At 41.4% G+C, this 12,825-nt stretch overlaps 1 protein-coding gene across 1 annotated transcript in view; it reads right to left on the bottom strand.

Annotated features, from left to right (window-relative positions):
- Positions 1-12,543, bottom strand: part of RAVER2 (ribonucleoprotein, PTB binding 2) — an 80,736-nt gene extending 68,193 nt beyond the window's left edge. The window contains exons 1-2 of the mRNA XM_081817083.1: positions 12,011-12,543; positions 1,872-1,933 (exon numbers count right to left, since the gene is read on the bottom strand). Of these exons, the coding sequence (XP_081673209.1) occupies positions 1,872-1,933; positions 12,011-12,253 (305 nt within the window). The 5' untranslated portion in view covers positions 12,254-12,543. The remainder of the gene's footprint in view (positions 1-1,871; positions 1,934-12,010) is intronic.
- Positions 12,544-12,825: the final 282 nt, after the last annotated feature.

Genomic DNA, 12,825 nt, shown 5'->3' with positions numbered 1-12,825 from the left:
TCCCATTTACAATTGCACCCAAAACCATAAGATACCTAGGAATAAATCTACCCAAAGAGGCAAAGAATCTGTACTCAGAAAACTATAGAATACTCATGAAAGAAATTGAGGAAGACACAAAGAAATGGAAAAACATTCCATGCTCATGGATTGGCAGAACAAATATTGTGAAAATGTCAATGCAACCTGGAGCAATCTACACATTTAACACAATCCCTATCAAAATACCATCAACTTTTTGCAAAGAAATGGAACAAATAATCCTAAAATTTGTATGGAACCAGAAAAGACCCCGAATAGCTAGAGGAATGTTCAAAAAGAAAAGCAAAGCTGGTGGTATCACAATTCCAGACTTCAAGCTCTGTTATAAAGCTGTCATCATCAAGACAGTATGGTACTGGCACAAAAACAGACACATAGATCAATGGAACAGACTAGAGAGCCCAGAAATGGACCCTCAACTCTATGGTCAATAATCTTCAACAATGCAGGAAAGAATGTCCAATGAAAAAAGTCTCTTCAACAAATGGTGTTGGGAAAATTGGACAGCCACATGCAGAAGAATGAAACTGGACCATTTCCTTACACCACACACAAAAATAGACTCAAAATGGATGAAAGACTTAAATGTGAGACAGGAATCCATCAAAATCCTTGAAGAGAACACCCAGGGAGCAACCTCTTTGACCTCAGCCGCAGCAACTTCTTCCTAGACACATCGTCCAAGGCAAGGGAAGCAAAAGCAAAAATGAACTATTGGGACTTCATCAAGATAAAAAGTTTTTGCACAGCAAAGGAAACAGTCAACAAACCCAAAGACAACCGAAGGAATGGGAGAAGATATTTGACATATCAGATAAAGGGCTAGTATCCAAAATCTATAATGAACTTATCAAACTCAACACCCAGAGAACAAATAATCCAATCAAGAAATGGGCCGAAGACATGAACAGACATTTCTGCAAAGAAGACATCCAAACGGCCAACAGACACATGAAAAAGTGCTCAACAGCACTTGGCATCAGGGAAATCCAAATCAAAACCTCAATGAGATACCACCTCACACCAGTCAGAATGGCTAAAATTAACAAGTCAGGAAAGGACAGATGTTGGCAAGGATGCGGAGAAAGGAGAACCCTCCTACACCGTTGGTGGGAATGCAAGCTGGTGCAGCTACTCTGGAGAACAGTATGGAGGTTCCTCAAAAAGTTGAAAATAGAGCTACCCTATGACCCAGCAATTGCACTACTGGATATTTACCCCAAAGATACAAAAGTAGGGATCCGAAGGGGCACATGCACCCCAATGTTTAAAGCAGCAATGTCCACAATAGCCAAACTGTGGAAAGAGCCAAGATGTCCATCGACAGATGAATAGATAAAGAAGATGTGGTATATATACACAATGGAACATTATGCAGCCATCAAAAACAAAAAACAAAAAAAAACAAAAACAAAAACCCCCACAAAATCTTGCCATTTGCAACAACGTGGATGGAACTAGAGGGTATTATGCTAAGCATAATAAGTTGATCAGAGAAAGACAAGTATCATATGATCTCACTGATAAGAGGAATTTGAGAAACAAGGCCCAGGATCATAGGGGAAGAGAGGGAAAAATGGAACAAGACGAAACCAGAGAGGGAGACAAACCATAAGAGACTCTTAATCTCAGGAAACAAACTGAGGGTTGCTGGAGTGGAGGCGGGGTGGGAGGGATGGGGTGGCTGGGTGATGATACCACTGGGGAGGGTATGTGCTATGGTGAGCACTGGGAATTGCGTAAGACTGATGAATCACAGACCTGTACCCCTGAAACAAATAATACATTATATGTTAATAAAAAACAAACAAAACCCCAAAATAACTGGCCTATCATCCTCAAAGAGGTCAAGGTCATAAAAGTCAAGCCAAGACTGATGACTTATTCCAGACTAAAGAATATTAAAAAGACACAACTAAATGCAATACATAATTCTGAACTGGATCTTTTCACTATGAAAGACATTCATGGGACAACTAGCAAAACTTAAATGTGATCCAAGGATTAGGTGGCAGTTATTCTGACTTTGATGGTAGTGATGTGGCTATGCTAGACAATGTCCAATTTTGTACAATAAAGTACTTAGGGTGGTAAAGTGGCATGTCAGTATTCACTCTCGAACAGTTCAGAGGGGGAAAAAGTTCTTTGTATTGTACTTTTCTGTAAGTTTGAGATTATCTCAAAATTTAAAACTTCACAGATTCACATGTTCTTGTTTACTGCCATTACCTTTACTCTAGATCAGGCTATAAAAAGCGCACAGGGTTGAAAGTCAGAGTCATGGAGACTAGTCTGGAATCAAAAGCAAGCAGTTAAACTTGTGGGTAATAGAAAATACAAAGTCCAGGAAATAAAAGCAAGCTGGGAGCTAAGAGCAGATAATCACCGTAGTGGGTTGAGGGGGAAAGATATAAAACCCAATTGGCTGGGGCAAAAAGGGTCTGATGGGGTAGGGCAAGGTAGTAGGATGAGAGGCAAAGTTTACACACACAAATACAGGCACAAACAAACTCAATGAAACTTAATGCTATTTTGGCATTCAGGTGGTAACAAACATTTAACAGAAAGCTTCAAACGCAAAGAAAATGTACAAGCATAGGGAAGTGAGGACTAAGTTCACACACCTAAAGATAATGATAGTAAATAAGCACAAAATTAAGCATGAAATGCATAAAAAAATAAGTTTAGGGGCTCACAACCAGTTAAGGACTCAGAAATCTAACAAAAGAGAGAAACTTGTTTCTCATCAATAAATACTTATTGTGAAGAACACTGAACAGCACATCAGTCTTCCCATGTTTTAAAGAGAAACATTCTTTAAAGAGAAACCATCTTTGATGTTTAATAAACATTAGGGGGAAAATAATACACTGCAATCCCTTGTAAACCTCTGTGCCTGGCACAGTGCCTACAAATGTCAATTGGTACTGCTGGGTGACCAGGGAACAATGAGCTTTTACATCAAACAGTTGACTTTTTTTAAGAAAGAAAATTAAGGAGCCTGATTTATATTCTTGCCCAGGTGAAGGACCCCCCACCTTCGCATAAATATGGCTCCCAACAGTTTCTGATGAAAACTCTTCAAGAAGCACCTCTGGATCTGCTCAAGTGATCTCTACTCAGGTGAAGTCCCACAAACATGATCAAATTATATTCACCTGGAAGCGCTTCTCAACCTGGATCTGAATTCCCCAGTGAGATCAGGCATAAATTACAAGAGATCCATAATCCCTTGAAATTGCATGCAAATTGTTGTGTGTCTATGAATATTAGCACTTTCCTGGAGAGAGGGTTTATGGCTTCCAACCTACCCATAAGCCATACACAGTTGACTGAATTATGATAACTGCAGTAACATCACTGCCAAAAAAGCCAGCACAACCTTACAATGCAAAATTTGTTCATTTTACAAATCAATCCTGAGGGCTTCAGTGTGTCAGACATATTAATAGAAATCTAACATTTTAGAACCAAGTAGGTGGGTAGTCCCTTCTGTTTTAAATTTCCCTTGGAACAGTGTGTCAGGTTCTAGGTGAAATATTTGTGATACAAAGGTAAATATTACACAATCCCTGTCGTTTGAAACACATTACAATGTGTGCAAAGGGGAATTACAATTATAATACAGCGTAGGATAAGAATATGAGCTTTGGAATCAAACAGACATTAGTCTTTTCCAAACTCCACTGCTAATTAGTTGAATGACCTTGGGCAAACTTCTTGGCATTAATTTTGTATCTGTTTCCCTATCGATGAAATGGGAATGAGAAATTCTGATCTAAGAGTCTTGAAATGAGGATTAAGTACAATGTAAACAAAATACAATATACAGTGTCTGGCAATAATAGGTACTCAATAAACAAAATGTGTTATTGTTGTTATAGATACCCAGAGGAAAGAGAAATTTGTTCTGGCAGAGGGATTATAGGAAGATCTCGATTAGACAACCATGCTCCTGTTTTAAGGGATACAGTGACAAAGTGGCAATGGTGTGTTTCCAGGGGAAAACAAGACTGTGAGGAAATTTGGCCTCATATCCTAAAAACTAGTGGTTTGAAGGAATTGAAGTTATAAGTTAAAAATCAATACCATAAATTCTCTGTATTATGGGAGGAGAGACGTTGGATTTCAGGGAAATTAATTTTATATATTCAGTATAAATAAGGCATTTATAACAAAGCTGTCTGAAGATGGAGTAATTACCTTACCAAGCAGTGATGTCTTTGAAAGTAAAGGCGTTAAAAGTGCAAGAATTCATGTGTCAAGAACTCTAAAATTAGATTTACATAGTAAGCAGAAGAGTTAAATAAAATGTTTTCTACCATCCCTTCCAATACTGAGATTTTATGCTTTTTCTTCTTAATCAAAATTCTGTATTAGGATACTATTGATTGGTAGTAACATGAGACCCAACCTGAAATCCATGAAATAAAAAGAACTTAGTGGCTTGTATAACTATGAAGTCCAGAGGTAAGTTTCAGATATAGTTTGATCAGGGCTCCAGTCCAGCTTCTCTACTTTTTTCCCCTTTGGGTCAGTCCTCCATTGGATGTCTGCTCTGTCCTCAGACTGCCAGCTGAAATCAGGGCAAAATGTCTCTGCACTCATATCCAGTGGGAGGAAAGAGAATCCCCTACCTTAACGAGCAAACAAAAGTCCTAAGCTTCTTATTATATTGGGTTGAAACAATCACTATGGCCAAGGGACTGTGACATACTGACTGGCTTAGGGCCAGGTTACTGCCCATACTTCAACCAATTCTAATGCCAAAAGGGAAGAATGCTGTTTGTTGTTTTATGTCACCCAAACAGACGGGGGTAGTCTCTATTAAATCGACCCAAACCATGTAAGTTAGTAAATAACGAGAGAAGAGTAGAGCCTCAAAGAAAAATCTGGGTGCTGTTAGGAAAGACAAGAGAAAGAAAGGAGACTGGGTAGGCGACAGAATCAGGTTCTCAGCAAGAAACATATGGCATACTCAAAAACTAAATAATTGGAGAGATTTTTTTAAAGAGACTACCTACAAAGGCGTAAAAAAAGCCTACGGTTAGCAACAGTCCCCTATAACCCCTAAACCTAAGGAGGCAAGGACAATGATTACAACAGCCCTGAGATCGTAATTGCATGGAGAGTGCCATTGGAAAGAACCTTTGAAAGAGGAAAGAGCCAACTCAAGGTATCCTGGCAGAAAGGGAATGGGGTGAATAAATTCTCCAATCTGTCTCTCTGCCACCCTTTGATCTCCCACTGGTGGCTCTGGCCAAATGCAACCTAGAAACCAGAGGAGGAGAGAGCCTTGTTAGTGCAATCCACAGTAAGATAAGCCTCCCAGGACACAGAGCAGGTAAGAAGGATGGAGACAGATCTGGAGGAACAAATGAAAGATATTCAGCACAGCAGCCAAGGACAATCCTCTGCAGATAAGTAAAAGCCAAAATATACAGACTAGTGTTCTTACTTTCCCACTTCTCACTTCTTACCCCTCTCAGTGCACAGAGTAAGGCAATCTCCCTAGGCCAACAAAATAAAAACAGAGCCAAGGTTTCAGATAAGCATTTATAGAATATTTAAATTTATCGATAATTTTGTTTTCTTTATCTACATTTTAACATTCCTGGGGCACCTAGGTGGCTCAGTCGGTTGAGTGTCTGCCTTCAGTTCAGGTCATGATACCGCAGGCCCAGGATCAAGCCCCACATCTGCTTCTCCCTCTGCCCCACACCCTGCTCCAGCTCGCTCTCACTCCCCTCCCCCGACCTCTCGCTCTCTTGCTCTCAAATAAATAAAATCTTATTTTTTTTTTAAAGATTTTATTTATTTATTTGACACACAGAGAGAGACAGCGAGAGAGGGAACAGAAGCAGGGAGAAGCAGGCCTCCCGCAGAGCAGGGAGCCCGATGTGGGGCTCGATCCCAGGAACCTGGGATCATGACCTGAGCTGAAGGCAGACGCTTAACGACTGAGCCACCCAGGAGCCCCTAAATAAAATCTTTTAAAAAAATAACATTCCTTTACTTGCCTGTTTCAGCTAGGCTAAGTAGAGCTAAGCATAAAACTTCCTGCCCACAAATAAGAAATGGGCTCTGGTAGCTCCTAAGGACAGCCGGCTCTAAGGTAGGGAAGGTAAATGCAAACAGTAGTAAGAGACAAAACTCAGGGGGTCAGAGGGATCCCTTTCAGCAACAGCCTTCCATCAGAGATGATTTATTGCTTCCCCGATGTTCAGAATCTTGTTTATTTAAAGAACAATTGCCTTAAATACAGCTTTTTCTTGCGTGCTGACATAAGGCCCAGGCGTACCCGTCAATGATCTAAAGCTGGGGGTGTCTCTGTTCCTGCACAAAGCTCTTTAGAGGTTATTGTACTATTTAGAGTAATCTTCAACTTCAGAAGCACCGTAGCTTAAATCATTGTTAAAATGCTAACCAACAGCACTAAATACCATCTGCCATATTCTTCTATGGGAAAATGTGGTACAACTCCAAAAAATAATTTATAGGCATAACCTACTCATTAATTAGGAAATGGCCTATAAATCACCTGAGACTTCTTTGGGCTGCTTGTTAACACGCAGCATTGTGATGCTGACCACAAAGTACTGCTCTTCGCAAATGTTTTCAGATCAGAGAATAAGCATTGCTGAAACACTTTTCAAGAATTCCTGCCAAGACAAGAAACTTACCGAGCCAGTGGCGACCCAGAAATCTAGAAGACGTTCCTCTAGCAGCTTTCGGTGTCCTTGTTACATTGGGAGTAGCATAATAAAACATGCAGAAAAGGGGTACAACTCATCATGAAATTCTGATTAACTACATTAGAAAATGATAACTTTTAAGTCGTGTAAACTACACTACGAAAAGTAACTTTTGGAAGTAAGCAAAATGCCAAACAAAACGCCTTTGTAGGTAGTCTCTTTAAAAAAATCTCTCCAATTATTTAGTTTTTGAGTATGCCATATGTTTCTTGCTGAGAACCTGATTCTGTCGCCTACCCAGTCTCCTTTCTTTCTCTTGTCTTTCCTAATAGCACCCATTCTTGATAAGAAAAAGAATAGTTTCAAAATACAAAAATATCCCAGTATTATCAGGAGAAAGTGAACAAAAAGAGGCGGGAATTACTGAATATAGTATTAGAGAAAACAATGTATACTTGAAAATCTGTTAAAAAACAAAATGTATGTGAGAAAATTCTATTGGTTTTGACCAATATGAAAGAAAAACAGGAATAAGTAGCTTTTAAAAAGAAAATCAACTGGAGTTTTCTACATTAGGTGGTTTGTTATTCTAAAAAGTACTTAGTTGATAATACTATGCTTTCACACAGATCTCTGTGAATTAACCATCAAGCTTCTCAATTAACCATTATAATAGAGTACTCTGAAATGAAAGCTAATAATGCCCAGAGTGAGACAATAGAATGTTTCTTCTATTACGGATCCTGGCTGTTAGCCCTAAGCACTTCACATTTTCTCTTAATTACACAAGAAAATCGCATTCAGATTCTAAAATCAACACAAGAACAAAACACATGTACACATACCCAACATGTTAGAAAAAAAAGTGAATTCAAACAACATAGGGAGTAAATGCCACTGTCTTCTCCATTTTGAAATCCCAGAATTAACAGTTCTTTGAAATAGAACCAGGCTAACTAACAAATATAAACAATGTATAGGAAGGGCAATAAAAAACACATATTAGGACATTACCTTAAATCAAAATTCTAAGTTCAGAGCTGCAAAAGACTATTCACGCACACACATTCACAATGGCTATTCTGAATAAGAACCAGTATTCTCAACGTTATTATTCATGTAATTATAATTATTACAAATGTTATTCATGATAAATTACTACGATTACATTCCAAAACATAAACGTTCAAAGACATTACAATAACTATCCAAATCACAGTGGCCTGAAGCACTTGGGAGTCTAAGTAGCTTGAGAAAACTAGAGTAGAATCCAATGTAGGACTAAGAAGAAATGAGACTGCCATATAGGCAGGGGCCAAGTCACAAAAGGCCTAGAGTCTTAGATTTCTATCCTATTATGTTGTGCTTTCAAACCAAGGTCTGAGCACTCCATGGTCATAAATGGGTATGGAAAAATCAGAGGATAAATATGTGCATCTTCCATAAGTGTCAAGTTTATGAAAAAAATTTGGAGGACAGTGAAACAAGTTTAAGTCACTGTGTTTACATTAAATCCAAGTTTACTAGTAGAACATAAAATTAATATGAATTTGTCAGTGAGAACATGAAGCTTCAAAGCAATTTCATTCTTGGGGTAAGCTAACTGAGCTTCACTATTCCTTACAATTTGAGGAAAGGAGACATGTTGAGGGCCATTCGAGGAAGAGTCTGAGAAGCAGTGCTGGGAATGTAGAGCCCAGCCTCTTTTTTTTTTTTTTTGCAGGAGAGTGACATGATTGGATTTGTGCGGGGGGGGGGGGGGGTAGTTCTCTCAGGGGAAGCAGTAAGCAGGATGGGCTAAAACATAGACAATAATAAGGGTAGATGATAAACAGAAAAGTTGTAATAGTCTGGGCAAGAGATGAAAAGGGACATGAACCAGAGCTGAGACGATGAAAACACAGAGGGCTAGGAGGATTCGAGAAGGCGTAGGCAGCCAACCAGACAGCACCTGGCTGACGGCACAGTAACTTAAATGAGGCAGCTTTTAAGAACTGTTTTTACCAAAAACGATAATTTGAGTAAGATTACTAAAAATCATGTTTAATAAAGGAAACACTCATGTTTTAAAAAGGTTAAAACAATATTATTGGGCTCCTACTAATCAGTTACCAATGGAACTTTTCTAGAGACATCACTATACAGCTTGAGAACTAAAGTTAGGAATGGCCTCGATCCTTAATGTAATATTCTAGAATAAATGAATGAATGAACCTATAGAGTCTTCTAGAAAATAACAGGAATTTGATATTTAAAATATCTGATTACTTAATAACTGAACAAAAAGTAGTAGCTTTTTCTTAAACCATGTTAGTTATTTCACAAGGAATAGTTTAGCCAAGCAATAAATGCTAAAAGGCACAACATAAAATTCAAGTTAAACCCTCACTTCTAAGTTGACAGTAAAATGCAGCCACTAAGAAAGACATTAGAATTAGACATTAGAATTGTGAAGGGAAATAAAAGATAAAATATAAAAAAATCCTTGCAAAATATATTTATAAAAATATTAGAACTTTATTAAGTATATGTTAATTTTATTCAACCAATAAAAATAGCAATGCTCAGTCTAATTAATCTAAGGACTGTCTTTTAATTGCTTTTAAAAATTAGCCTACTTTGGTCTATTCTACTTATTTAACACAGACCACATAGTTATGATTGTGAGCAGAAAACTAGCAAAGATACAAGTACAGAAGATGACAGAAAAAACACTACTCAAACACTGATATGTTTAGATTTTAAAACTACAGATCAGAAATATTAAAAACAATGTTTTATAATATAAATCATCATAGGAAAAATGCTAGAACAAGTCTGGAAACTAATCTCTAGATCCTAACAACTTTTTTTTTTTTGCTTTTAGATGAAATTCTTCAATTCTCAAAAAAACATGGCTTAAGAATTTAACTAAACATAAAAATTTAAGATACTTGGCAGTAAAAGACTCATCTAGACATGTAGATCTTATATCAATTTTATTCAATAGTTTATGCTTGCTACCTTACAGAAAATCCTAAGATTTAGGCCAAACATAAATTCATAAGAGAAAGGATATCGCAAAAATAGAAATCAGTATAATTCTCATAAAATCTCCATCCATCACTAATGCCAAGTAATTAAAACTGTTCCTTTTTTTTAGACCCTTTGATATATTTGTTCATGTCCCTTAATAAGGGAAATGAGAAAGATACCAACAGCAAAACAAGGATAGAGCCAACTGCCTAGAATGTTGTGTCTAAATATTTTTAGAATGCAAGGAAATATAACAAAAATAGGTGACACTCTACAAACATGCTAAGACACTTCTCCATCTCTTTTTTCCTAGATTATCTATACACAGAGCTGCTGTTCCTTTTTTTTTTTTTTTTCAATGCCACCTGCCTCTTCCAGTCATCACTCTTCCTGAGCCCCCTTGCTGTCTTCTATTTACATGGGTAGGGGAAATTTGCTTCTATGAAATCAGTCCATTGCAGGTGTTCTTATAGTTAGCATCACAAAATATTACAAGACAGATGGGAAATGGTCAATAATGGAAAGAGCTGAAAGAAGGATGAGATACATTGTATTGACAGAGACTTCTTTACACTGTTTTTTGAAACAAAATGGCCCCTCATGTATATAGATTATAAGGTTATATGCTTTCATTTATTGTAAGGTCTAATTACATAATAATGAGGCATTGCTCTCATTACTTTATGGGTCTTATGGAAGAACTGCCCTGCAATTATCAACAGCCAGCCCACTTGCAATTCCCTGTATCCTGTTACAGGAGAAACTACATAAATCGGCCCAAATCTGCCACTACCAGCCCACCCTCCCCCATCCACACAAATTCAAGCTATATATGAGATATACATGAACATCTAGACAATCAAGAAACCCTGAAGTACAAAGACATGGTGTCTCTCTTTCCTTTTTTTTTTTTTTTTTGTGGTGAAACAAAAATACATATGTATACATAGGCACAGGAAAAGGGAGAAGGATAATATCTCATGTTAACAATAGTTGTTTTTAAGTATCAAAAATACGGAAATATTTCCTTGCCATTGGTGACAACATGGATTATGCTAAGTGAAATAAGTCAGACTGAGAAAGACAAATGCCATATGATTTCACTTATACATGGTATCTAAAAAACAAAAGAACAAAACAGACTCCTAGAACTGGTGGTTGCCAGAAGGGAGAAGGATGGGGGGGGGATGGGTGAAACAGGTGAAGGAGATTAAGAGGCACAAACTTCCAATTATAAAAAAAGTAAATAACGGGTATGCGAAGTACACCATCGGGAAACTAGTCAATAACATTGTAATAACTTTGTATGGTGACAGATGGTAACATCGTGGTGAGCAATGCCTAACGTATGGAATTGTCCACTATGTAGTACACCTGAAACTAATATAACACTGTGTGTGTCAACTACAAGTAAAAAGAGAAAAAAAATACAGGTGATTTCTATTCTTCTCCTTTGTGTTTCTCTGTATTTTCTCGCTTTTCTACAATGAGCATGTAGACTTTGGCACTAAAGTTAAATAGATGCAAAGTTTCTAATCTTGAAGCAACAGTTACCAGTTAATCTGGATCAAAGACTCAAAGTAGCCTATCTTTAAGCCTCCTTGAGTCACTGAGTAACAAATCCTCCAGTACTTGGCATGGCAGAGGTGGCCGCAAGGTTCCCCAAAGCTCAGCGATAACCTCTCCATTCCGGGGCTTTGGTAACCTGGGGAGGGGGGAGGGGGAGGAGGAGGACAGAGTTCTTCCATACAAACTTGGGCAAGTGCTTCTGCAACCGCAAAACTCACTTCCAGGTCTCCCATGACCCCGCCCCGCACGGCACACCCAAGTCCGGAGGACCCCGGAGGGACCCCCCAGAACCGTGCTGCATTGGCTCACCTCCACTCTCCTTCACCTACATTTCCCCTACTACTCCCGCGACCCTTTCTCCTTGCCCCGCACACGCAAGGGCCACAGGGGAAAGAAAAGAGCGGGGCGGGCTAAGGACAGCCTCCCCGGATTCCCGTGACCTTGGACCAGCCGCTTCGCCTCTCAGAGCCTCAGTTTGTCAATCTGCCACCCTCGCAGGGGGACCGCAGGCTCAGAAACCTGGGCGCTTTGCAAAAGCGACAGACGGTTCTAACTCCGCACCGCCCCCCCTCCTCCCCTCGACCGTTCCAAGGCTCCGGGCACCAGCCTGGACGCCTCCGGGCAGCTTCCCACTGGAGCCCTGCTCCGATGCCCCCGGGACGGGTCGCCTCCCAGCACTATCCTTGTACCTGGCAGTTGCTGTCCTGGGGCAGGTTTTTCACCAGGATTTTCCTGCGGTTGCTCAGCTCCCGGTGCATCCGCTGCAGTCGCGCGGCGACCTCTTCGGGGTGCAGCGCGCTGGGCGCGGGGCCCCGGGCGTCCTCGCTCGCGCCGCCGGAGGGGCCCGGCCCGCGCAGCGCCGACCCCGACCCCGCCGCGCCGCCCAGGCCTGCGCCCCCCTCGCCGCTGCCGCCTCCCGCCACCGCCGCCATCTTCCCCGGCGCCCCGCGGCTGCGGGCTCCTCCGGAGGCTCGAGGGGAAGCGGAGAGAGAAAGCGGGAGGAGGCCCGGGCGGGGGCGAGGCGGGCAGAGGCCGCAGAGTGGGCCCGGCCGTAGGGGGCAGGGAGGCGGCGCAGCAGCCAGCAGCCGGCGGGCGGGAGAGGAAACCTGAGCGCCGAGGAGGAGCCCGAGAACCACCTCGCGGGAACCTCCCCCTCGGGCCCCGGCCCCCGCGCTCGGGCGGCGCCCATCCCTGTCTCCCGCCCCGCGGGTGGGGGCCGGGGCGCCACCACCCGGACACCTGTGCGGCCGCGGGCCCGTCGGCTCCCCTCCCCGCAAGGCCTTAGACGAACCCCCAGGCCTGGTATCCGGGGATGCGGCCCCTCGGCGGCAGCTTCCCGGGGGGGGGGGACCTCGAACCCCAGGCTCCTGTCCCCGCGCGGCCCCCCCACGTGACACCCAGCTGTCCCCGGGCTCTCCTCGAAACTCCCGCGCTGGGGCGGTTCGGGGGCTGCAGACGCCAATTCGGGCTCCCCTAAACCCAGGGAGGTGCCCTGCGGGCTCCG

Source organism: Leptonychotes weddellii, chromosome 4, assembly GCF_054177405.1.
Source record: "Leptonychotes weddellii isolate Sample4059 chromosome 4, ASM5417740v2, whole genome shotgun sequence".
Classification (NCBI taxonomy): domain Eukaryota; kingdom Metazoa; phylum Chordata; class Mammalia; order Carnivora; family Phocidae; genus Leptonychotes; species Leptonychotes weddellii.
This window is presented reverse-complemented; position numbering and strand designations above follow the sequence as displayed.